Raw genomic sequence first — 25,883 nt, 5'->3', positions numbered from 1 at the left:
AAGTGAGGGAACAGCGCCCCTCTCTGTCTGCAGAAGATAAGGCAACCAGCAGATGATTGAATTACAGGCTGTCAAGGCCAATAAGGCTTACTGAAGCAAACAGGAGGTTGGCCGAGGCAAAGTGAGCGTGTCCGCAACACCTTCGTGTCACGGAAAAAGGATAATTAGGCTGCCTGATAATCACTACAGGCAGATGCACGCACATAAAAACAGACACTGCACTCAACACATAGCCCCACCCCGCTCACCCCCACCTCCATGGGCTGTTAATTGGACACATTGCTCTTAAAAGCACAACAGGGGGCTTGTCGCTCTAAAACTGGGTCAAAATCCAAAAAAACACATGGAGAAGACACTAACAATCACAAGCTTCATGCATACAAAATGTGGATTTGGGGGTGGGGTGGTAATGTATAGATCAACATAATATTCTCTACAACACCATCACCTGTTCCTGCCTCTCTGTACATGTCTGTGCTACTGCTCAAAGTTCACACAGCTGGGATGAGACCATTCTAAAACTCCTTTTGTGTGTCTCTGTCAATAAACATGTTTGCACACTCATTATCCCGTAGCTTCAAGCTGCTGTAGGTCTCTGTGGCGGCCGTGCCACTGCCGCCCTCACTAGTGGCTGATGTATGGCTAATGTATGGTGCTCAGGGATGAACCCACACATTTTACTTTCTTGTGGGGGCCTTTCATCTCTCTTCTCTGTCCCTCCAGTTTTAAAGCATATGAGCAAACATTGTTTTAGAGAGAGAAGTAGGGGTGGGTGTGCGTGCACACACACACACGCCTTTACCATTACCTGTAAGTATTCTGTTTTTCATGCTTTCTGCTGTTGCTACTATGACACCTGGGACCAATACTGTCTAAACATTGGGCCTGCAACTATCAATTACTTTCTTTTCCCCTGACTTTGATTAATTTCTTATATATCAATAAATAAATGATCACATTTCTTTTATTGACTACATCCATTTGAATAATTAACAACTTAAGCCCTATTGTATACTTGGTTGTACAACAGTCGTTCAAAAATACAATCAAAATTGTTTTTATTAAAATATACTTAAATGTTTTAAATAATAGATTAGTTTGATTAAGTGTTGCACTCTGACTATGTACTCTATCCGTCCATCTATATATCAATGGTCACCATGTCACAAGGTGCATATATTACGATATATTAAAATATGTTTATTGTTGATTTTTTTTAAAGAAGAAGAGTATGCGTTTAGCTTCACAGCCCACATTGCCTTGAGTTTCTTTCATGTATGTTTAAAAATGTATGTGTGAGATGTTTTAAATACATCATCCATACTCGAGCCCAACCGAACAAGAAGTGTCAAGAACCTTATGAATTTGATATATTTAACAGAAAAAAAACACCACCTTGGTAAGTTGGTTGTATTATTTGCCTAATAATCTTCATAGCTGTGATATTTAGCCTCAAGATGTCTATTATGTCATACGATGAGTGATGACTAGACAAATTGAGAAAATACTCAAAGGTTCCTAACCTTTCAGTATTTCTCAATATCGATATTATTTATTCTAACAATGTATAACAGTTATGGTATAGTATAGAACATATGTATTTCAGACCTATAACAAATCCTTGTCTGGGGGTGAAAGAACTGTGTTTTAACATAAACTGAATGTCAATCAGCGCATTAGGCAGCCGCCTATCAGGTCACAACCACCTATCAGGTCAATCCTATACAAGAAGCCACAGGGACCTTTAAAGAAGAAGAATGATGTAGAGCGAGTCCTCTCTATCCACCCGTTTCCGTGAGAATTTACTGTATCATTATCTGTGGGACACTTCCGGAGAACAGCTGACATACAAGCTCATGTCGCGTCGCAGATGCAACCGCTGTGAGCTTGTAGATCACACTCGGCTGCAGCGCCGGAAGCTGCTGCACACCTTCTGCGCAATGCACGATGGGACGTTGTGGATATAACATAACCCTCATCTAACGATATGACCAACAGGTCAATCTATATTTTGTTCCAGGGTGGTGGAGGATAATAAGTTAATGGGTTAAGGGCAGAGTACAGGGTTATGGGTAAACCCTCCAAGCATATCAGATCAAGAATATATTCAGTGTGGTTTATTTCTAAATTCTCACCCACTTTTCAGCAGAAATATTTGTCTGCACTGACTATTTCATGATTACCTATGGATCAAGCTCAGATAACAAATAGAAGCCAACGACAAAAATGTAATGCTTGTGTGTGTGTGTTTGTGTGTGAGGGGGGGTCACCAAATTTCAAGTGAAAGCCCTAGACTCGCTTGAGTTCATAATGCTGATTAGTGTCTACATTTGACCCTTGCGTTAACTCCTGTGACCTCAGCGCCTGAGGATAACCCTCTCACGAACATAATCTTATTGTATTGATTACATCACATATTGCTTACATTAGCCCGTTGCTTGAACTGCTATGAAACGAAACGCCTGTTAAATCGCAACGCCTGGGATATTTGTTGAGCATCACTGAGGTGATTAGACATGACCAACAAGCAGTCGGCCGCTCTGGTTGCATCTAAGGTAATTAAAGCAAAACATTTTACGGCAATTAAGGATAAAAGAAAATGACATTATTTATACAAATGTATTTTCATAAGTATGAATGTTTAGGAACAGGTTACAACAACATAACCTCCCAATGCTTTATGAACTGGTTCAGGATCCACAATGATAATTACTGAATCAATGATCAATTATTTAAAGAAATTAAGAAACAACTCTGGTGGCAGAGGATTAAAAGGTCCTGCCCTCCATCGCACTGTTTTTTGTCTGCAGCCCAGACCCCCAGGGGAACTTGAGGGAGTTCCAGGGGTTCCCCAGCTAAATGATGGTTAGGAACCAAATGAACACTTATGGGGCTGTAACTCAGAAGGTACAAATTAGGGTCCATTTGGTTCCATTTGTAATAAGTAACAATAAGCAACATTGATTTTACAATATATTTGAGGTCTCAGAGATTAGAAAAATGCCATTAAATGGTGGTCCGTAGCCTAACGCATGTCAAACTGGGGGTCCTTGACATTAAAATGGTTTGGAATCACTGCTAGAGCCCTAAAAATCTTCTCTTATAGGGGTCCCTGGCATATCTTTTCAAATGGGGGTCCGTGGGCTAATTAAGTGTCAATTTGGGGGTCCTTGACATGAAAATTTTGAGAACCACTGGACTAGGGGTTTAAGTCCTTTGTAGTGCCTCCGGCTTAGCCAGGTGCTTTAGCGAACACAACTAACAGTGTTCAAGGGCGGGGAGGGCAATTTCTGCTGCTTCACCAGCGGCTCCTACAAGTTAGTCAGGGCGCCTTTTCAACAGGCCTAGAGGAACCACAGTGGGTCGAATAGTGTGTTCCTCTGCACGTGCTGCACTCTCCCAGTGAAACTCTTCACTGACAGGTGAAAAGGAACAGGTGGCCAGTTCATGTGTGTCGGAGGAGACACATACTCATCTACACCCTCCCACATGACCAACTGTAGGGATTAGCAGTGACACACATCAGTGAGGGGGAAATAGGGAATTGGAATGAAGAGGAAAAGTGGAAGAAAAGTGAAGAAAAAACCATTGGAAGCCAAATACGAAGTAAATATTTTTGGCATTAACCTATAGTAATAGGGTTACATATTTAGACTAGAAAAGAAAATTTCTAAGAAATCTTAAGCGTGCCTGCAGCTCACTAAGTGTATGCAACCTTGTGTAGCGGTTGGTGTTAGCATTAGCGTTAGATTTTTTGGTGTTAGCATTAGCGTTAGATTTTTTAACATTAGCATTTTTTGCATTAGCTTTAACATTATCGACTGTACGACAAACGGTTCATGAGATATAGAGGCACTTCCAGGAACTTCCTGTTTGGAGAAGGGCACTTCCTGTTTGGCGAAAGAAGCACCAATTAAGGTTAATGACTCTTAATCAAGTCATATGACGCCACCCACAAGTCTGTACGACAAACGGTTCATGAGATATAGGGTCACTTCCTGTTTGGTGAGGGGCACTTCCTGTTTGGCGAAATAGGCCCAAATTAAGGTTAAGGACTCTTAATCAAGTCATTTGACGCCACCCACAAGTCTGTACGACAAACGGTTCACAAGATAAAGGGTCACTTCCTGTTTGGTGAGGGGCACTTCCTGTTTGGCAAAATAGGCCCCAATTAAGGTTAAGGACTCTTAATCAAGTCATTTGACATCACCCACAAGTCTGTACGACAATCAGTTCACAAGATATAGGATCACTTCCTGTTTGGTGAGGGGCACTTCCTGTTTGGCGAAATAGGCCCTAATTAAGGTTAAGGACTCTTAATCAAGTCATTTGACGCCACCCACAAGTCTGTATGACAAACGGTACATGAGATAAAGAGGCACTTCCTGTTTGGTGAAGGGCACTTCCTGTTTGGCGAAGGAAACGCCAATTAAGGTTAAGGACTCTTAATCAAGTCATATGACGCCACCCACACGTCTGTACGACAAACGGTTCATGAGATATAGAGGCACTTCCTGTTTGGCGAAGGGCACTTCCTGTTACAGAGGGGGCGGGGTTTAATCAATTACAGCTCATCCCTATTGGCCGGAAAAAGACCAAAGTTGTGAGTGCATTTTAAAGTTTAAGTGACGTTGCTAGGCAAAAGTATGTCAGAGTAATGTGGGGCCAAAGTTTCTGGTTTTTTTTCCCCCATTCTAAGTCAATGGGGTTTTTGGGCGTCGTTTTTTGCTAATTACGTCGCAATGGTAACGCGGATCGGAAAGAAAAGTAATAGCACCCCATTCCCGGCCGAGCCGCACGTTTTGATGTATATATTGCGGGGGTGCCGTAAATCGTGCGGCAGTTATTACGTGCCGAAATTTGCAAGAACATTAATGACTTACTTAAGTATGGCGGATTACAATAAGTGTTTTGCCATTGCATTGCATGGCAGGCACACTTAAATATACCTGTACAATAATATATATATATATATATATATATATATATTTATTCATGTAATAATGTAAACCGTCAGATCATTCACTAAAAGTCAGGGAAGAATAGCTGTGCCAATCAGAATCTCATCTTTCATAGAAGCTTTCTATACACAAACACACAATTACACACTGTTCCTGAGCCATGCTTTGACAGTCCCACACAAAATCAAAGCATACAACGTTTGCTTAGTGCATTTAGGAAAAAGGCACCTACAAAGTCTGCTAGGGATGCAAATAAAATAGGAGACAGGCATGGAATAGGAGAGACAATGCATTCGAAAGGCACCTTCAAGTGGCACCTGTTGCAGAGCTGGAAGACCAGGGAGGAGCGATGGAAAGCACAAAGGCAGAGCATTATAGCGCTTTTGTAAAGAGCGAGTAGAATTGTTTGCTTTGGAGGTGTTGTCCTACTTGCCCCAGCGGCTATGTATTGTAAGGCCTTTGTCTGCTGACACGAACAGGGGTTGTAGGGAAGGACGGTGGACACTGATGTGTGACTGGACACCTACTGATTCGCCACCAGTGGGGAAAAAAGCTCCTGAAAAAGACACCTGCAGCATCTATACCAAATGTCGTTATCGAAAGCTGATAACTCATCTCCTGTTGAAGCAGGCGAACACATTATTATACAATAATGTGTTTTAGCTTTCATAATTCTCATCTGCTCATACAGTAACAGATGTACATATACAGTAGCAATTAGGTTAGGACAAGTATATGTAGACCAATGGTTCTCAATGGGGTCTGAGGAGGACCCCCAGGGGTCCTTGAGGGGTTCCAGGGGATCTCCAGCAAAAGTCAGAATTATTTCACCAACTAGAAGTTGGCCCAATGATAAGAATAATATAATAATAGATGAGCCTAAATAACGGATATCTAGTATAAGAATGCCTCTTCAGAAGATGGGTTTTACTCTCTTCACTGTTATCTTATCTCCCCACCTACAGTATATACATTTGTATAATTCTGCATCAAACCAAAAAAATATATTCTCTTATGTGGGTCAATGACAAAAAATATTTCCAAATGGGGATGGCCTTAGCAATTTTGGGGTCCTTGACATGAACATGCTCAGCGGTAGGGAGAATAGAGCATGTATTTGTGTAAAGGATGCAAACGCACTGAGAGAGGCCAACGTGTGAACTATGGGTGCTTCGGGAGCAGGTTGTATTAATACTTAATCGTTCTACACCTCGGATTTTGTCTTCGCACATCTGCCCAGTTGTCAAAAATAAGGCTGGATTAAGTCATGCTTCAAACACAAGGTGTAGGCAGGCATGCATGCACACACAAACTCGCCCATGAACATACATGTGCACATTCATAACTTAAAAAAGATTAAAACATGTTGGTAGTCCCTTTTTTGAAGTTTGGTCACTTGCAATCAGCCAGCTAGCACTCATTATTTGTGGCGGAAGCCAGTGAATGCCTGACGCAAAACACAGCCAAGTGGAATCAACCTGTTCAAACAGCGCTGGGTTAAGAGCTGACATTCCCATGACGAGGTGTGCCAGGGAGCTTTGAAAGTGTGATGAGTCAGGGCAAGCTCTGGAGCAAGTTGTCAGAAATACAGAGTGAGTGTGTCTTGTTTGATTTTTAAGAGCTCCTGTTCTTAAATAGTCTTGTCTGTCAGCACTAATAGATTCCACTAAGAGGCCAGAACAAAGAACTTTCTCATCACTGCTCTACCGGGATTTTCCTCCACGCAGTGAACTGGCGTTGTGTGTGTGTATGTGTGTGGGTGGCAGGAATAGGTGTGAGTTAATTGGAAGTGGAAGGATATAGAACTTTGTAAGTTGTAAGAGGTATCAGGTACACTCAAGGTCCATTCTAGACTTTATAACTGTATGTTTACAGGGTGTATGGTGGACCACAGACATGAGGTTCTTATGCATTGTCCACTACCATGCTCATCTGTCAGCAGACTCTATTTGCATAAACAACCCACTAGGGGCATTTCATATGTGGCCTGCATTCATTAGCGGACCTCTTGAAGCCGTGGCGTGTTTTGACACACTGCGTCTCGGCACTTACAATATTTACACAGGTCGGGACCACCAACGGTTACAGGGCCTTCTCTCCTCCCACTCCCAAACACATCCCTGTGCATATCTTTAAGCCCTGAATTCACACTTGGCTTTCTAACATGACAGTCAAAGGATTGCTCCAGCTTTTACACTTCACCTTTCACCCACACACTCTGTCAAAAGCGATGCAATCCGTCATTCTGAGGGCAGAAAAGCGGAGCTTTTGGAGGGAGATGAGTGAGAAGTTACATGTTTGATCTGTTGAAATATTTGCACAAGGATTCCCAAATGTGAGCGCTTAAGCATATCTGTGGGAGTTTCCCCACATCTGCTGGTGTGTTGCAGCTTCCCACAAGTTCACCTTAGTTATCACTACTGAGCTGCTAACAATTCTTTCATTGAGCAGTGTTTAATAGGCAACAAAGATATGTTATTAAGTTTAGGGCTGGGGTTACTGAGATACAGTTTACAGTAGTGGTAGGTTAAGCTGACCCTGCCGATTGATGGCATTTGACCCAATGTGATGTCCCGCCTCCAACTTCCCACCTCAGATCAAACGATTATCCCTAGATGAATGCATCAACCATATACAGTATACAGTATATCATCTCTGTCGGGTGAAACCCTCATACGTCCAAAAGTGTTTCAGGATTCAAATTCAGAAACACAGAAAGCAGATCTCGGCTAGGCCAACGGTCCGGAGCTGGTACTTTTGAGTGAGGCTGTAGTATGATCAAGTAGGGCGTTAACTAACGAAAAGAAACAGAAAGTTAAGATATGGAAATATAAGAGGTATACACACACACACACACACACACACACACACAGTGTACACCCAACTGGACAGACGTATGGTGCTGAGTAGTCTGTGATATCTACATATCACTTCCTCAATCCCACGGCTCCCTGAGGCAAGGCCGACGCAGTTGTGATTTACAAGCAGGCTCAGCACTGGGATGGGCTGAAACTGAGAATGCGCATTCTCCCTCTGATACCTGCTGGGAATCCTGCCATGTTCACAGCCAAGCCAGACCTTGTGGCACCTGGTAATTTACCACCGAACGGCAGATAGGGGACGCCTTTAAAGTGCTTTCCAACGAGAATGAGATCCACCTTCTACCTCCTCAACGGGCTACAGCTCAGGGAGACTACACAGAGCTTTGTGCGTTAATATTTCAGTTTATCCCGATGAAAGACAATCCACTTTACTTCAGCAGCATACCAAGCTAATGCAAGAACGCTTAGACCGAACTAAGGAGGTCATCCGGCCTTCACCAAAAAACCTCAAATCGAACCCAAGCCCTGCTTCCAAATGAGAAGCAAATGTTTAACAGAGACAGATTTATGAGATACCATCATTTTAAGTAATGCAAACTATGTACCTCAGTAAAATATATGGCCTCTAAAAGCAAGTGGGCAATGAAAAGAGGGTTGATACAATGGACTACTAATGTAGCTGTCAAGGTTTATAGCTATCTGTGATGGCCTGATTCCACTGTGAAGTTCATGAGTAAAACTATGCAATTATCTTTCAGTGTACTGTATGAATCATGAATTAGTGAAAATGACATCAATGGTGGGCTGATCAAACTCAAGGTGAACCAGTTTCACCAGACCCAGGCTCTGCTAGTGCTATCAAAGTTCAGATACCTCAATCAGAGTGAACAGAATAATACCAAGCACATTCTTGAACGTCTGGCCGGACATGGTGCGGCCCATTTCATGGTGTGCGTCTATAATACACAAGATGTCTTCAAATGGGTCGTCTGTCTGATTGTCCGAGGCTAATCTCACAAAACACTATAGAATGATCAGCGCTAAGATTGTAGTTTCTTTTTTTCCCCACTATCTATTGAAATAATAAAAAAGAAGAAAATAGAATTCAAAGGGGGTTGGATTGGGCTGTCCACATTGCCACAATGTCCACATTATGCTGTTATTATCATCGGTAAAAAAAAAATGCTTTGTCAACAAAGGCAGCAAAATTATAGAATAATAGTGACATCCATGAGATAATAAATGAATCCATCTACAGTAGTACTTGTACCTGGAGTCAGTCAGTCAAAGATGTAAATCAGATTAAAAGGCAGAGTAAAATCTTTTAAAACACATACAGTGTGATAAGTTCTCTCTTACAATAAGCACAACTAAAAGGGCATCAGGTCAGGACCTCAACTGACAAATGGTTGCCACAATCACACTTATAGTATTAGCCAGCTTACAGTGTAAGCACTCAAAGATGAGCCCAAATAACGGATGTCTATACCAAGATTAGTCGACTTATGAAATCACATAGGGAGATTAAGTGTCTAATTCCACTGACCCTTGGAAATAAATCTGGGTTTATTATCCAAGGGGCTCCAAACCTATGATTCAAGCCAAGATCTAACAGCTGCTCAAGTAGACGGATTTCAAAAGACCCCTCTCAAGCAATCCAGATCAAGCTACACGTTTAAAATAAATTAATTCTATTAGCTAGTCACCACTGGGCACAAACACTAGAACGCCATTTTAATTTGACTTTCAGCTGGTCTTTCTTATGAGGCACACATTTACTGCATTATTACATTTTTGGCTGCAACCACGCAGCCATTCAGTTGGTCCGTTTGTCTGCCCAAAATGTACACGTAATCAAGAGCTGTAGAGAGACAGGGCAGAGAGAGAAGAGAGAGAGATACATGATGGGAGTCGGATTGAAACGTGACTCACGTCATTGTCATTGTGCACTAACTGGCTGTGCCCCTGAATTACAGTACAGTATGTATGTAGTATTTTTCTCCAGCCAAGACATAAAAGTTTCATGATAACAAACTGATCATGGTCCTTATTGAGGCCAACTGGGGAGTTCTGGAATTCATAGACCCTACATAGGCTTTTCCCCATGTTTCTGAATGGCTAAAGAAGAAGGTTATACAAAAATCAAACCTCGGTTCGAAGTGGAGCGGTGAATTTGAGCAGCTGTACCCCATGTGAGTGAGTGAGTGAGTGTAAACTGTGCCTGTGAGTGAGTGGTGAGTGTGCCTGGCCTGCACAAAACAGCGCCCCTCCTTTAACTAGTGTGTTGTGTGTGGCCACTCAAGGTATTGCCCAGGCTACGGACAGGGCCAGCCAGCCACCCACCCACCCAGCCAGCCAGCCAGCCAGCCAGCCACATACCCACGGATATACCTGTCTATTGGGAGCGCTTTCACCGCTCCAAAAACATGTGACTGGGCACACATTCAAGTCAAGTCACAATTCCTTGATTCAAGATGTAATAAATGTGTCATATTCAGGGATGTGGTGGAGGGGAGGGTGAATAATTATTTTAGGTCACCCTTTTGTCTAAGCGTTGCGATGATGTTGGACGTCATTAACATGTGAAGACATTTTACTCACAGATACATTACCAGGATAATGTTGTAAATAATGGTGGTGAGAGTTCTTACATTGACATTTCCATTAAAAAATGAATTGCAGAGACTGTTTTTGCCCCGTCCATCCGTATGTCATTCTGTCTGGGAGCAGCTAATCTCCAGCACCGTTGATCGTTGTGAAACTTTGCACGCACACTCCCTGGAGGCCAAGGAAGAACCTCTGACCCATTATTCCCATCGGCCTGTTAGAGCCCCAAGAGACTGGTTTGGCAATAACTGCCTTACAAAATTTGTGTGCCCTGGCAAGGCAACCCGGCCTGGCGGAGAACCGATGAGCTTACTTTTTTACAATTACATTTGTAACATTTAAATATTATTAAGTCATTATTGGGGCCTCATTTTCAGAGAGGCAGTAAACAGAGTAGAGGAGTGACATGAAACAAATAGCGTAACCGACAGTGAATCGAACTGGGGTGGGGAATCAATGGTCAACTTTAGGGCCCATGTGATACTGTATCTTAACCACCAAGCTATAGTTCCAGTTTATTGCATATTTAATGGATTTTGCCGCGCCTTGTGTGGAAAAAATCAGTCAGTAACTCTCCCGTCAGTCACACCCAAGTAGAGAGAGAAGCCACGGTTTTTAAACCTCTCGCTGATTTATTTTAACCTCTAGCTAAATTCTCTCTTGTTAATTTAATAGGGATGAACAAATTACCTGTTAATATGAAGAATTTACATTTTGACAATTTGTTTTATTAAACATATCAAGTCTTTTTACCAAGGGGTCATGTGGAATTATGAGGGAACCTGTCCATTCAATGAAACATATGGTTTTATTGAATGGAAACCTAGACAATTTTTAATACAATAATCATTCAGATGAAAATAATCAGCTTTAATATCCACTGGGGCATTGAAAGGTCACTGTATCAGCATGGTTCAAATCTAATCTGTGCCATAACAGAACATATTAACGCGCACATGGTGCCTGCGTATCTACTGTACCCATTATCGATCCAGAGTCACTATTTAAAACAATAATATGACTAGTCTGGCAAAAAGGTTGGACAAAACAACAAAAGCAGGTATTGGGAGGGCAAAGGGTCAAGTAACGCACGTGACAAAGTGAGCTTATTATGAAAACAATGACCAAATCAGATTAACGTGTTAGAATCAGTGTTTGATGATGCCAAGCAAACTTGCTGAAGTGTGTCGTGCCGCACGCCAAGGATGCCGTACTCTGTTGATATGGCTCAAGAACACAGCCTGGAGCTGTCTGGCGATTGCATGCAGACAGACTCCAAAGGTTTAAGTGCAATATGGTGTCTGTCAAATTCACAACTGAACAGCAGGAACTTTGAACGATTCGTGCAAGAAGACCCCCACCAACCAAAGAAAACATATTTTGTCCTTTAAAAAATATATATTATTATAATACGTCTTTTAAAGAACAAGTGAATTGTACAAAAGCATATCATCACAGAAACCCATGCAGCAGAGCGGAGCCGGGATGTGCATGTGAATGGTTGGCTTTGTGAGATTCAAACTGTGTAATCCAGTTGGCCAAAATGTTACGGTTCCTCTATGACACCTGCTAAATAATTGCACTTTTCCAAGAACATAGTCCTTTAAGTGAGCTTGATTATCTAGAACAACTACAACATGAACATTTCATCCTCATTTCTGTGGGATTACTCAGTGGAACTATTGTGTTTGGACGCATACTCAGTAATATGTTTGATAGATCTTACAGAGAACTGAATGAGCTATGCACAGTGCAATTGTCTAATGGTACCACCTAAATCTGAAATTATTACACATGTAATGCTCTTAATAAACTTTTATATGGGCTGGTCATCCCACAGTGCTCTTTCCAGATTTGTTTTTCACATATGATTAAACTGCTATTTTTACTGTATATCTTAACATATTTGTGAACATTGTGAACACATGTAGAGTGACTTTGAGTACATAGAAAAGCGCTATATACATTTCAAGTATTATTATCATTATGTTAGCCAGTCAATAACACATGACGTGACCCCAGCCCTCAATAATCACATTTCAGTGCCCACAACTGAAAGCCACTTCTCATGCAAGGATATAGACTCAATTGAAGTCATCCAGTAGCCTGAATAACTGTCCCTGGTCAGAGAAAACAGGTGGTCCAGTCAGTTGAAAAGGATTTATCCAATCAATGACTTGGAAGCGAGGACACAATCCCGCCCACAGTTCACTGTCACCAATCAAATGTCACTACATTTTTCCAATAAAGATAAAAGGAGGGTAACCACCTCCTGTCTGTTGAAGAGCATTATCAATAAATCAATAATTTGACCCAATTAGCTCTAAAATGTTACCGTGTCATCACACCCTAAATTAAAAGATTAGACATTGGTGACTGGCAGCTCAGATCAGGAGGTAGTATACGGTTTGGAAAGTTACTGTCCAGTTTAACCTGACTTGACCTGTCAATCGGGGTTAATCTTTGTAATCTGACAGTTCACTGTCATAATCTCAACAATGCTGTCATGCCTTGTTGGACGATAAGGAATAACTATAAGTATCATAATATTATAACACTATTTGGTGTATATTTAGTTTATTGGTATCAGGATTATTATAATTAAGTTATTTTAAAACATTTTAAAAGCATTACATTGTTACTGCTTTATTTGGTCAGGGCAGTGTATAGTGTATAGGACTATAAGGGCAGCACAGGACCAGAGCCAGAATCGAACCGATGGATGTGAATAGTAAATAATAATTTTATTAAACATAATTAAATAATAATAAACATCTACTAATTTACAGTAGATTGTGTACTATGTTTTCTCCACCAGTGTTTGCGTATTCCTCCTCAAAAGGTAACCCCTTGAACAACCACACATTATAATGACCCTAAACTAGTACGATAATAAAAAATGTTAAACAAGATTTTATATTTTAGTTCTATACCACTATGACTATCTAATCGATCCTAGTTCCGCGGATTGTGCCTCTTCAAAGTATTTAATTGATAATCATTTAAATTTAGATTGGATAGTATTGGAAACTAGAGAGAGCAAAAGATTTGGAGTACAACACACGTCTCAAGACTGAATTGAATCGCAGACATTATGATTATGTGATTACGGCGTCACAAGAGTCTTAACTTCTGAAAGAATCGAACAATAACAATAATAATTAAAAAAATAATCAATAAAGTTAGTTGTGCGACCACGTACAATATTAACTGCCATGCCACATAAACACGACATCGCCGTCTGCCGGTAGACCCAAAAGCTGCTTAAGGATTTTGTAAATCGATAAGGACAAAAATGCATGCATGCAAAAGCATTCCAGAAAGCTGTCTCAATTCTACCACAACTCAATTCTACCACAACTGTAAGGCAGATTATGGGAGGGGCGGGGGTGAGTATTGATTGATATCTACAAAGGCCTCCAGGCACAACCGGTGTTCTCTTTGTGCACGATAGATATGTAAGCTACAAACCCCAGAATAAAGCAGTAATCTAACTTCATTTATTTTATGTTCCCAGATTGCCAGCTTAAAGTTGCAAACACCCTGATTGACTCCACAGGACTATTTTATAATGTTCATGCATCATCAAACCCCCAATCAATTATTACAGTATAGCTGTGTTAGACATTGTTTTGCATGCCACCTCCATCTGTCACATATACTACTTGTTCAAACACTTCTGGTTTTAGGCACCAGGAAAGAAACTATACAAGTCTTCATCTAAAATACCATTTGGGCGTGTGATTTCAACTGTAGGTGACCATTTTCTCAATCTCCAATCAATCTTTGTTACTGTCTGTCAAACAAAGCACAATGCCTATCACTGCTAACCACGCGGTCACTGTAGAGAATCACGTCTAACACATGCAGAGGAACACGCTATCCATTAATTCTGCTCTCTGGTTAACAGGTGCCCCGTCAACCAGTTACAAAAAACAACCAATTGTGTTTGGAGTGCACAACACAGGCCAGACAGACACACCAATGAAGCTACACGGTCTCTATGGTGATGGGTGAGTACTTTACTCTTGTGCCAACCCAATGCCAACCTCCAAACTATCATTCTGTACGTATTACATGTATTGTATGTACAACCACATATGGTGACTCCTTAGTAAACGCTGCAACCATAATATCTATGGGTGACGGAGGGTACAGTATACAATTCCACAATTTAATATTCATGTTATCCAAGTTAGGCATTTATGCAGTTAACGACTGCTTAAAGGCCCACTTCACCTCTGGGACAACCAGATCTTATTTTATTGTTGTTTGGGACACAATCAACACAATCCTGAGATATTTTTGCGACCAAAGGTCGCATATACTCTGAAGAACCGTGTCGCTTGAGTGACCTTCCTTCCGTATCCTCGTGACCGTCCTTCCGTATCCTCTGTGATGTCAGTGTGATGTCAGCAAGTTGTGACATCACTTCCTGTACAGGGCGGCTACACGAAATGTGGATAACACTATATATGGAGATAGTCCAGTCCATCATGTCATATGGGACTACCGTCATAGAAAGTAGCCATTGTTAGGCCGGAGTCATTGGCTGTCTAAACATGGAGATGTGGATAACACTATATATGGAGATAGTCTAGTCCAATATGTCATATGGGACTACCGTCATAGACAGTAGCCATTGTTAATCCGGAGTCAATGGCTGACTGTCTGTACAGGAAGTGATGTCACATGACATACTTTTTATGCCCATATATGAGTCCTAACATGGAGATGTGGATAACACTATATATGGAGATAGTCTAGTCCAATATGTCATATGGAACTGGAGCAAACCTGTTTGGCCTAAACATGGAGATGTGGTACAGAATGACTCAGTCAGACAGACAGCCATTGACTCCGGCCTAACAATGGCTACTGTCTATGACGGTAGTCCCATATGACTGTCCCATATACTGTCACATAAAACATGAACAAACTCCCCCCAGAATGATAACAACTAGAATCGTCAGAGAAACGCTGTGGTTGGCCAGATAGTCAAGAATTGGCGCGACCTCGCCCTACGCATGTCACCCTGAGGTCGCATTCCACCCTCAGGTGTCTTACTAGTAGTATTTCACCATGACTAGTGATGCATCACTAGTCATGTTCTTTATGCTCCTATCTGCTTGACCGATCGATATGAAACTTTGCACAGGCCAAGGAAGAACCTCTACCCCATTTCTTTTAAATCTGCCATGATGGTGGTGTAATGGCCCATTTCACATTTTGAAAAAAGAAAATGGCCCATGACGCATCTCCCAATATAGGTCATGTCAATTTCTGTCCAAACTCACACAAATGGGTACCAAGGCATTATCTCGGTAGTCATGTGACCAATATGTATCTCAGATTTTTCATATCCCATTCCGATATGGCCCTGGGTAGGGCCGGCAAAACCTAGTTGCATACGTACAGTAGTAAGACTTGTATCTACTGTATGTACTGTAGTTTCTAAGATGGTTACCTTCTGTTGTTCACGCTACACACACACACCACACAGTATATATACAGTAGTAAAGTACACACACACACCACAGTATATACAGCAGTACAGTACAGTACGTACACACACACACACACACGCACGCACACGCGCACACGCACACGCACACGCACACGCACACACACACACACACACACACACACACACACACACACACACACACACACACACACACACACACACACACACACACACACACACAGCTTAAGACCAATAACAAATGACTGGTTCTCAGACCCACCTGGTCTAGCGATGGGTTTCGAGGGTAATGGACCTCAGCTGCAATGAAGGACACAGACCATGGTGGTTTCTGAGCCTTACAGCCCTTGCACTGCAGAAACCTGGTGACACAGCCTTCCTCATGGGTCCAGATGGCATTATATGCTGCATGAATGAGAACGATTGGGAAAACAACTTCAAATATATTCTGAGGTTGCATATCAGCAATTAAAGCAAAACCAATGATACAACATTAATTAAGAATGCATTACATGTTATGTTACATTATGTAAATATTGTTTTTCTACAAAAAAAATGTATTGCGGTACATTTCAAGAATGAGACAAATTACACTCCAAATTAACCTCGCCCACCAGGCGTTCTGAGAGAAAGCCTGGTGTTCGTTCACTACAGGCCGTTTGGTTTCCACCTAAAGCGCAGAAACCACTAGAAGCGGCGTCGCTTTGATTTGGTTCCCCCCGTTTGTTTCCCCAATCCCTATTAAAATGCTGGAGTAGCCTAGTGTAGTCTTGCCAGTCGCTAAAAGTTGGACTAAAAGATGCATATACCAAACTAATTTTTCAAAAGCAAAACTACTCCGCATCAAGGAGTTTATTAGGTAGGCCCTAAAAGTGTGTCCTTGAGCGCAGAGGAATATTTTAGGTTAAAACTGAATCCGGTTTGATCTTTCCGGCAAATTGTAGTCCTTTGAGTACTACAACATGTTTCCGCTCCAGACCGGTTACAACCCTGAAAAGTGAAGTGATCCCAGACTACTCCAAATAAACGGACTCCTGAAAAGAACTACATCTTGCACAGCCATTTATGTGGCTAGACTACAGTAGCAAGAAACAGAGTAGAGCATATCTCATCCCAACCCCTGTTGAACCCACCAGTTACAGTGTTATCACTGTAGGGCTGCAAAGCCTCTCTAATGGCCTGCAGAGCTGAAGCACTCTGGACCCGCAGCAGCAATGATGAGTTGTGAGGCACTGAGTGTTGACGTGGTACACACTGGCAGTAATCTGTAGTAGGTGCTACATGCCAATGTGTGTTGTTGCTTAGAGGAGCTAAATGTTCCATTTCGCTCACAGCGCTTAGCAAAGCTCCTGTGGAGGGTGAAATCACAAGTCAGTCAACAGTAACTTTTTTTTTATCAAAGGAACATACAGGTAATTTCTCACCTTTTTTCCATGTATTAGTCATTGCAAAAAAAAAAAAAACATAATTCGAATAGTACCGTTTCCTGAAACAAGACACAGTTAGACATCTTCAGTCATGCACCCAAAACCTTAATGGATATTTTTCGTTTAAATTAATCACATCCAGTGTGATGTTAGCGGTGCTATTTATGAGTTAATTTCATTAAGCGTCCCGCAAAGCAATGCCAAGCTCTGCAGGGCAAACATACAGTACATATCCTACACATAAAGCCAGAAGTAGGAGTTAATTTCATTAAGTGTCGCGTGAAGCTTGGACAATGCCAAACTTTGTGAGACGGACATACTGTACACACCCAAGTCCAGATGTAGGAGCGGTTAGCACCACTCAAAAATACACCTTCTTACTGTAGGAGCCAAAAAAAGACAATTCAGAACCCTTAATAAAAACCATGTTATTTATTATGGCCAAATTTCTGTGTCCAACCAGTCACTGAGGGAACTATGTCTAAGGAACAGGGACAGTAGTTGGCTTGATCTCTATATCGCCATTACAAGTTGTAACAGCCTGGTTTGTGATTTCACTGAGTAGCGTGAATCATCTTCCGTCTCATCTGCCGTCTCAGGCGACCTTGATCCACGTGAGACACCGCAGAGTAAGGAACAAACCCAATACTCAGGAACCATATTTTTACGTTTAATTTCCTTATTCGTTCTGCAGCTATGATTAATGAGGTGGTTATGGGCAATGCATGCTGGTGCATACCGTAGAGGCACTGTCAGAATGGCTCTGTGTGCAGAGAATCTCGCATCTTAAGAAGTTACCTTTCACCAGTGGAAGTAGCTCTAGGGAACACACAGCACAGTACAATCCCACAGCACATGGTTTCTGTATTTTCAGCTGCTGTAAGCGAAATATTTTTTTTTACCAAAAAATATCGGACTAGAATAGAACATTAAGAATCTGAATAAAGGTTCATCTGAAAAAAGCCCAGATATATGAAGCAAACAATATCATAGTAAATAATAAATTCCTTGTCTGTGGCATAAGGCACACACCTTTGTTTTTCGAGTGGCCCGAACTCCCCTGCTCTTCTGTTTGCAGGACCGCTGTATTTTTATTCCTGTATCAGAAAACATAATTTATTTCTTCACTTTACAATTCACTGACAAAATAATCCCACTGCATAGTACTTTTAACTGTTTCACCTGGCAAAATGTGCCGAGTCCTTTTTATTACACTTATTGTAATTATTACACAGCATATTTGACTATGTGTGCCTCATAGTGTTTATTTAGCAGTGTGTTGGGCAATATGACATGGACCCTGTTACTTAGATGGATTGTTAGTGATTAGATGCTGCGAGTCTCGAGTGAAATCATTTACCGGTATGTTGGCTGATCAAAATACAGACTATTTTAATTAATTTAGTGTAGTACACTGATGACCACAGCCTGAAATGTCTGCACACTTGTCCACCAGCATAAAAAAGATGTTCTTGGTTGTTCTTTTGAATGAAAACCTTCAAAGTGTATGGACTGCGAGTATCCTGGTTACTCGGTGCAAGCTTAGAGGGCAGCAAAGGTAAGACTATTCATGTTAAATAGAGATCTAATTCACACACACACACACACACACACGCACGCATGCACGCACGTACGTACGTGGGTGGATATCTACAATATCATCAGACTGACTTACCTGCCGTCTTCATGTCCTGACCTCCAGGACCATCTACTGGTAGAGGGGGCAGATTACACCATGTTTCTCCGTCACCTTGCATCTCTAATCTACTTTTGCATTTAGGAGTGACTATGTCAATTTCCACCATGGTAGGACCAACAGGGCTGTCAGTCACTTTTCCCTTGCCTTTCAATGCACTCTCGTGCCCAGAGGACCTCAGTGAATCGTTCAAACTAGAGCACACGGTCAGTTTGAGGCCCTGTTTGAGGCAACGTCGAGTCTCCAAACTCCTGTCATCATCTTTGACAAAGGCTATATTAAGTGCCAACACAGGAGCTACAGTCTTCGGTGCTACGGTCTCTTTAACTTTGGGACCAACGGTCTTTCTGGCACCCCTGACCCTGGATGGCCAGCCCAACCTGGATGAAGATTTGGGATGAGGGCCTGCTTTAGCCTGCTCTTTTCTCCTCAGGCTACATCTGGTCCGAGTCTGGTGAATTGGATCTCTTCCTGCACCAAGGGCTAGATCACCATGGCCTGTCGGTTAGTCAACATACTTAATCTGGCCTCTTTTCACAGCAGCTATTTTGATGGGTAAACTCAGCCTAAGGTAAAACCGTTAACTTTGGATGTGTTCACTTTTCATACAACAGGCATAGACTAAACGCACTTCAAAATAAAAACCTACCTCTGCAAAGATCATAAAAACATTAGATTAAAGAGATTAAATATGACAAACCCATATGCAGTAGGAACAAAAACATAAGATAATTAATAAGAATAAAATCAAACAAAACATAACCTAATTATTTAACCCAAGTAGTTATACCCCTCAAATGGCTGCTGTGAAAAGATTGTTCAATCAAGCTAAAAGACAAGGTGTTTATTACTGGCTAGCTAGGACATTGCATAGCAATACATAAATACAAATATTATATAAATGTGTATACATATAATACACCTAAACTGATTCCACAGATTGTATTCCAGAGAAAGTCAGAAAAGAAAGCTAAATTACATAAAAGGGGGAAAAACTACAGACATTACTCTTTCGATGTAGACGACCTATTAGGGTGCTTTTTAACACACATTCGCTTGCCTTCTCCGTGCGCATTCCTCTGAGACTGATGTTAACGAGCAGCCATGTGCAATTACATAAGCATGGGTCCCAGTAAAGCAGCTGATGAGCAACGGAAAGGCTTTAATGAAATAGTTGTCTGCTCCATGCTCCCCTGAGCAAACACCACATTGCTCAAGTTGGAACAGTAATGAGACAAATCATGTCTAATCACGTTTAATTTGTTCGTATGCCTCCACCTCAACCCATCCCATGATGTTGTTTTATAACATGAATGTATTATATATATATATATATATTATATATTATATGACTACAGCACTTTTGGCCATTAAAAAAAACTAAAAAATAATGTATATATATTTCTTTTTGCAAACTGGGAAGGACGGATTATGAAACCTTTATACTGAGGAGAGGTAATTTCACAATAAACCCTTATAAAGAATGGAACTGTTAATAGTATTAATAGTAGACATTTCAAAATTGCAGTTACATCCCTTACCGAGGTTGAATGGACAAAAAAAAAAAAAAACTTCAGTACCTCAATCCACACATTTGGATCAAACGCTAAAGAAAACGTATATATAATGGATTTACATTAAAATGGTCACAGACTGAACTAGAGGTGTACATTGGCACACACTATCCTCACGATTCAATTCAATTAAGATTCACCAGCTAACGATTTGATTCGATTCTAGGAGGCATTGCGATGCATCACACTTTTCTATATTAGTGCACAACATGGCACATTTTTCATCAGTCAATACAGTCAGATATACCGTTACAGAACACACACACGTGCGTGCGTGTATATATATATATACACACACACACACACACACAGTATATTATATTGATTATTGATTCTGTCACGTTGCTGCGTTGAATTGCGATGCATTTTAGAATGGATTATTTTTTACACGACTAGACAGAACTAATATTCGAGGCAGTTATATTGTAATTTAGTTTCCCACCCACATGTACAGAGATGATGTCACCATAGCTGGTCAATAAGATTCCAACAATATACTTGTATGTTGTTTCAGAAATGTACATTACATTGTGCAACCCACCATTCTCAGCATCCCAGCTGGCTGCTGCAAGAAGCGACTCCTCGACGTTTAGGAGAAGGCCTGAATCATTAAAGATAATAGATAAAAAGAATAGCATCTTCTGTGTCAGAAACATCAGACAATATTTTATTTAACCCAGAATAAACATTATGCATAATTACACAAAATAAAATAAAATTAACTGCTAAACAGACTTGCAGATGCATACAGTGCACACACAAACAAAAAACACATGTGCACAACATTTGTTTTTAATTATATCACAAAATTAACATGTTTGGAAGGCTGTGATTTAATTTTGAAAACAAAGGTCTTTTATTTAGATTAAGTCAGGCATGTCTACACATCACCCTCGCACTCAATTGAATACCTCATTAAAAAGAAAGGCAGCCGTTTTCCTGGGGAAAAAAGGTGGATTTATTCTTGCATTTTAATGACTTGATTTCTTTTTGTCCTTTTAAAAAGGACAGCACATTAAAATCAACGCTGCAATTTAACCAACGTTTCATTATTTGTGCCGTTTTTCCTTTTAAGCGACTCGACTGCCTTAATGGCCTTGATAATGCTGGAGCTGTCACAGCAGATAAGTGGGAATTGATCCGAGATGTGAGCTAGCTGGACTGAGGAGAGCCTACCGTGAAGCCTAGTCATCCAACGTTATGGTTTTAATCTGTGGGCTAAAGTAGTTGGTGAGTTTACCTGATGGTGTTGAGGGAGCTTTCTGTCTGGACCTGGACAGCCTGTGCGTCCTGCTGCCTGTCTCTCTGCCCTTCACTTCCATTTCCTTTCCTTCCTGACCTTTGGTTTTGTTCTCCTGTATTTCTGACAGGACTTTGAACTCATCTGCCGTGTTTATCATACTTGACTGTCTGTCATTCTTCTCCATCCCTGCACTGCCCATGGCAGAGGGTTCCCTTTCTTTTTGTATCTGCTCGGGCTCAGAGGGTTCACCTGGCTGCATCTGCACTGTCCCGTTACAGAGATCAGGGCTGTCAACTTCTAAAACCGTCCTGTGAGGAGACTTGGGCACAGTTAGTGGGTCGTCTTCTTCTTCTTCTTCCTCCTCATCCTCAAAAAGTTCTGGGGTGAAGAAAGCTGTTTGGTCTTCTTCGTCTACGTCTACGTCCAGCAGAGATGGATCATCTACAGAGGGTTGTTCTCCGTCACAGCTGGAAACAACTGCAGATACCTCCAGCACTGGGGTGGCAGCAGGGGGTGCAGTTTTCTGCTCATCTCCAGCACTCCGGTCTGGGCCAGACTCCCGTCCCGCACCCTGTGGGAGGGTCTTGACCTGGTTCTCTTTACCCTCACTGGCATTAGAAGGATCAAACAACTGCTGGTGGTCACCAGGCTCCCTCTGCTTGAAGATTGGTGTCACGAATCGGCGGTTGATCACGGGGACGGAAGTGAAAAGATGGTGCAGAGGCTTAGGGGTGACCTGAGGGACTTTGGCCTCTGTATTTCCAAAGGGTCGGGATTCTGCTGGATGAGTGTGCATTATCCTCTGCGAAGCTGTAGAAAGAAAACATAATTGTGTGTTCTTAGCAAGTCTGTTTACAAAAGGATACGACTTCTCAAATTGTACCTGTAGCAAACAAAGACGGTGGGGCTCAAGCAGAAGATTCCCATCTTCACAACTGAAGTTAGATTGAGCATGAGCAGAATGGAAGGTGCGGAATTATTTTATAAAGCTGCGATGTAAACAGATATGTGAATGCATTCTCACGCTCAATTTAACCCAGACAAAGGTTAAGGGGATCTGATTAAAAGCAACAGTCCAACATCTGCTCATCGGCTCGCTCCAGCCACACTGGGGCACGCGAGAGATCTTACAGTAATGAGGCAAGTCCCTCATCTCGACCCCAACCCCCGCCTCACCCCACCCATACACCACAGCCCCATCCAGCCCTGCCACCCCATCCACCACACCGAAGCAAATTGAGCAAATATCATGCCCTTGACGTGACCCTTACAGATAATAGGTGCTAGCTGAGACGATGTGCAAACACGTCACTTCACCACATTATCTCATCGTTATATCATTCTCATACGGGTCTGATGTCCCTGAGCGCACACATAAATTCAAAGATTTTAATTATTTTTAGTCTAGTGGAAATTGGGCAGTAACAGGGATTTATATATCCTCACTGTGAGAGACGAAAATGTCTTCACTTCACAAGTGTGAGACCTCCCTCCCCCATTGAAGGCAAAAAAAAGAGACTTCCGTAGGTGAAAGCAGCAAGGCTCCTCTAGCTAAAATCTTTGTGGCATTTAATTTATTTATCACAGACTTATCCACAGAGCATCATGCAATACCATTTTGCTGCTCCCCCAGGCTCTACTTTCTTTTTTGGTTGGGGTGACGGGGGTACTGCAATGTCTTCATAACATCCAGTCATGAATAAAACAGAAGGGACGCACATATGGTGGAACTGAAATTATGCAGCACTACTTTGTCCTCCTTAAGAGAATTATGCTTGTGTCAAAACAGAGATGAACCTAGTTGGTACAAACAGCAAAATCTTGAGTGAATTGAATCCTGGGTGTAAAACATTTTTAACAAAATTTAAATCTCAAAGATGAATTTCACACTTACGATTTAGTTGTGTACTACACAGAAGCCAAAATTTCTTTTTGAAGACATAGAAATTAAATTTCCTTCTTTACTCACTGAATGCCATCCTTGATTAAAAATCTACAAAACTGGTGCCAGCCATTTTGTTTAATTTTGCCTTTTTATGGGGGCCAAAATCATATTTTGTACTTAAATTACATATATAAATCTATGCTTCTATCGAAAGCCACACTACCCCTCTTACAAAGGAAAACATGTATATTTAAATATATATATATATATCCTATCATTAGATTTGGGCTTCAATAGAACATGTGTAAGATGTCTTGATCATCATCATATGTGAATGCTGTCTCTGGGCCTGTGTGTAAACTGGAGTGCAATGGCATGTGAAAACCACCAGGTGGTGGTCTCCTACTATCTGATCAACTAACAGAAGAAGGAAGAAGACGTCCATCTTTTTTTTGGTTTGGGCCTTGTTGTTTACATTTTGGCCAGGCCTTTTAGCTAGCATGCTATACACTTTAGAGCCCTGGCGATCGCGATCAAGGATAGCAATCGCCAAATGGATGGCACCGCTGGTTTCCCGTGAATTTTCTGAGTTTTTGGAGTACTTATAGTTCGTCAGGGAAGCACGGGAAGTGTATAAACGAACGTTTTAAGATAACATTTAAACGGCCGGAACCAATGTTTGGTTATACCGATTTCCCGTCGGACTGTGTTACACTGGTGCTACAGTCAAATCGGCCGTATCGCTCCGGTCACGGAGGCTCATGGCTAACTTCTAGAGCGATTTTTTTTAAATTACAATTATGAAAAAATTATAAAACTTTTGATTAATTAAAAAGACGTAAAAGACGTTTATGGCACTAAGGATCAAAGACGTAATAGACGTTTATGGCGTCCAGTGAGTTAAAGACTGCCTAACTTCAGACTTAATTTACAGTTGATAGTGGACTTACTGTAAATGTAAATCAAACAATTTTACATGGACCAGAAAAGACTGCAGCACATAGAATAACATGATGATGATGTGGATATGAGTAGTCCGCACTGTGGCACAAATGACAGAAGTTGTACGGTGAATCGGGAACTGCCGTAACGCACTTTTAGCCAAGACATCTGGTTTCAACAATGATTTCAGTTTCTTAACTCACCTCCTCTGTCTGGTATGACCGAAACGACAGAGCTGATGGAGGGACTTGTGTTCCGATGGCACGTCTCAGTCTGTTGTTGCACTGAGGCAGCCGTTTGGGGCCCTGAACCCAGAGGAAGAGTGACTGAGCTGGGGCAATTCGGAGAGAGCTTCCCCACCATTGCTCCTGGTGACTGGGAACAGGCTTGGGATGAGGAGGTGTCGAGGATGCTCTGGCTACATCCCTGGGCCTTCAGTGCCCCCTGCTGTCTCTGCGAGAATACAGCTAAAGACTCCATGGCATCATCAAAGGTGTCATGATGCTGGACAAGCTGGCGTACCCACTTGGACAGGCCTGAGATACAGGGACACACATTCAGGACAGATTCAGGACAGATGATGACATGTGAACGTGTTGGCACTGAAATTTGAGATTTAAAATCTGATCTCTGATCTCTACATGCAAAATGAACCACCACTTTCAGGGAAAGATAATGTATGGCCATGGCTCCATCGAACATTTTCAGGATGGACAACCATTGCCATCTAGTGCCCAAGCAGAGAGGCTTTTCAAAACAACAGGCAAAAAGAGCAGCCTTCATTCATATAATAGAAAGTGTTTCGGTACCTGTGATGTATCTATTGGGATTGTTCCTAAAACGGTCGTCCACCAGAATTAGAGCCCCCCAGTCGTTCTTGTGACGGATACACCTGCAGAAATTCATACCATTGTATTATTTTCTTGTACGATTGAGTGAAGAAAGATTGATGGCAGAACACAAAGCCTTTGATGACAAGCTGAATACAGAAGATGGATTGGCTATAGAGTACGTCCACATGCTCACCTCCCCAGTGCCTGGTTCAGAGCCCTATATGCCTGGATCTCATACCAGCGGTGGCCTGAGAGAAGACCCCTGGTTTTGCAGTGCTGGTCATTGTACTTCATCTTCAGCTCCACCTGAAACAACAGGCCCAGAGTTCAAAGGACCGTATGCGGGAAGCTATTTGGCAAACCGAACACGGATGGAAAACAACTGAAATCACAAATACAAAATGAGAC

The 25,883-nt window shown here is 41.7% G+C and overlaps 2 protein-coding genes across 2 annotated transcripts in view; both read right to left on the bottom strand.

Moving 5' to 3' along the window:
• Positions 1 to 25,883, bottom strand: part of LOC308290100 (Fanconi anemia group J protein homolog) — a gene marked incomplete at its 3' end in the record, with an annotated part of 82,834 nt that overhangs the window by 18,371 nt on the left and 38,580 nt on the right. The window contains exons 17-24 of the mRNA XM_080731875.1: positions 25,669 to 25,781; positions 25,452 to 25,534; positions 24,846 to 25,178; positions 22,699 to 22,750; positions 18,978 to 19,010; positions 18,335 to 18,399; positions 17,009 to 17,224; positions 16,138 to 16,280 (exon numbers count right to left, since the gene is read on the bottom strand). Coding sequence (XP_080588001.1) covers positions 16,138 to 16,280; positions 17,009 to 17,224; positions 18,335 to 18,399; positions 18,978 to 19,010; positions 22,699 to 22,750; positions 24,846 to 25,178; positions 25,452 to 25,534; positions 25,669 to 25,781 — 1,038 coding nt within the window. The remainder of the gene's footprint in view (positions 1 to 16,137; positions 16,281 to 17,008; positions 17,225 to 18,334; positions 18,400 to 18,977; positions 19,011 to 22,698; positions 22,751 to 24,845; positions 25,179 to 25,451; positions 25,535 to 25,668; positions 25,782 to 25,883) is intronic.
• LOC308289783 (uncharacterized protein) lies at positions 21,520 to 24,743 on the bottom strand. The gene is made up of 2 exons (XM_080731536.1): positions 24,651 to 24,743; positions 21,520 to 22,625 (listed from the first exon to the last, which is right to left on the bottom strand). The coding sequence occupies exon 2, from the start codon at positions 22,609 to 22,611 to the stop codon at positions 21,757 to 21,759; it is 855 nt and encodes a 284-aa protein (XP_080587662.1). The 5' UTR covers positions 22,612 to 22,625; positions 24,651 to 24,743; the 3' UTR covers positions 21,520 to 21,756.

This window comes from Nannobrachium achirus (genome assembly GCF_963921795.1).
Source record: "Nannobrachium achirus genome assembly, chromosome: 8".
NCBI lineage: Eukaryota > Metazoa > Chordata > Actinopteri > Myctophiformes > Myctophidae > Nannobrachium > Nannobrachium achirus.
The sequence above is the reverse complement of the archived record's forward strand: the minus strand, read 5'-3'. Positions and strand labels throughout refer to the sequence as shown.

Excerpts from the sequence above, each read along its gene's own strand:
- LOC308289783 (XM_080731536.1), bottom strand. The coding sequence starts at position 22,611 with ATGCACACTCATCCAGCAGAATCCCGACCCTTTGGAAATACAGAGGCC.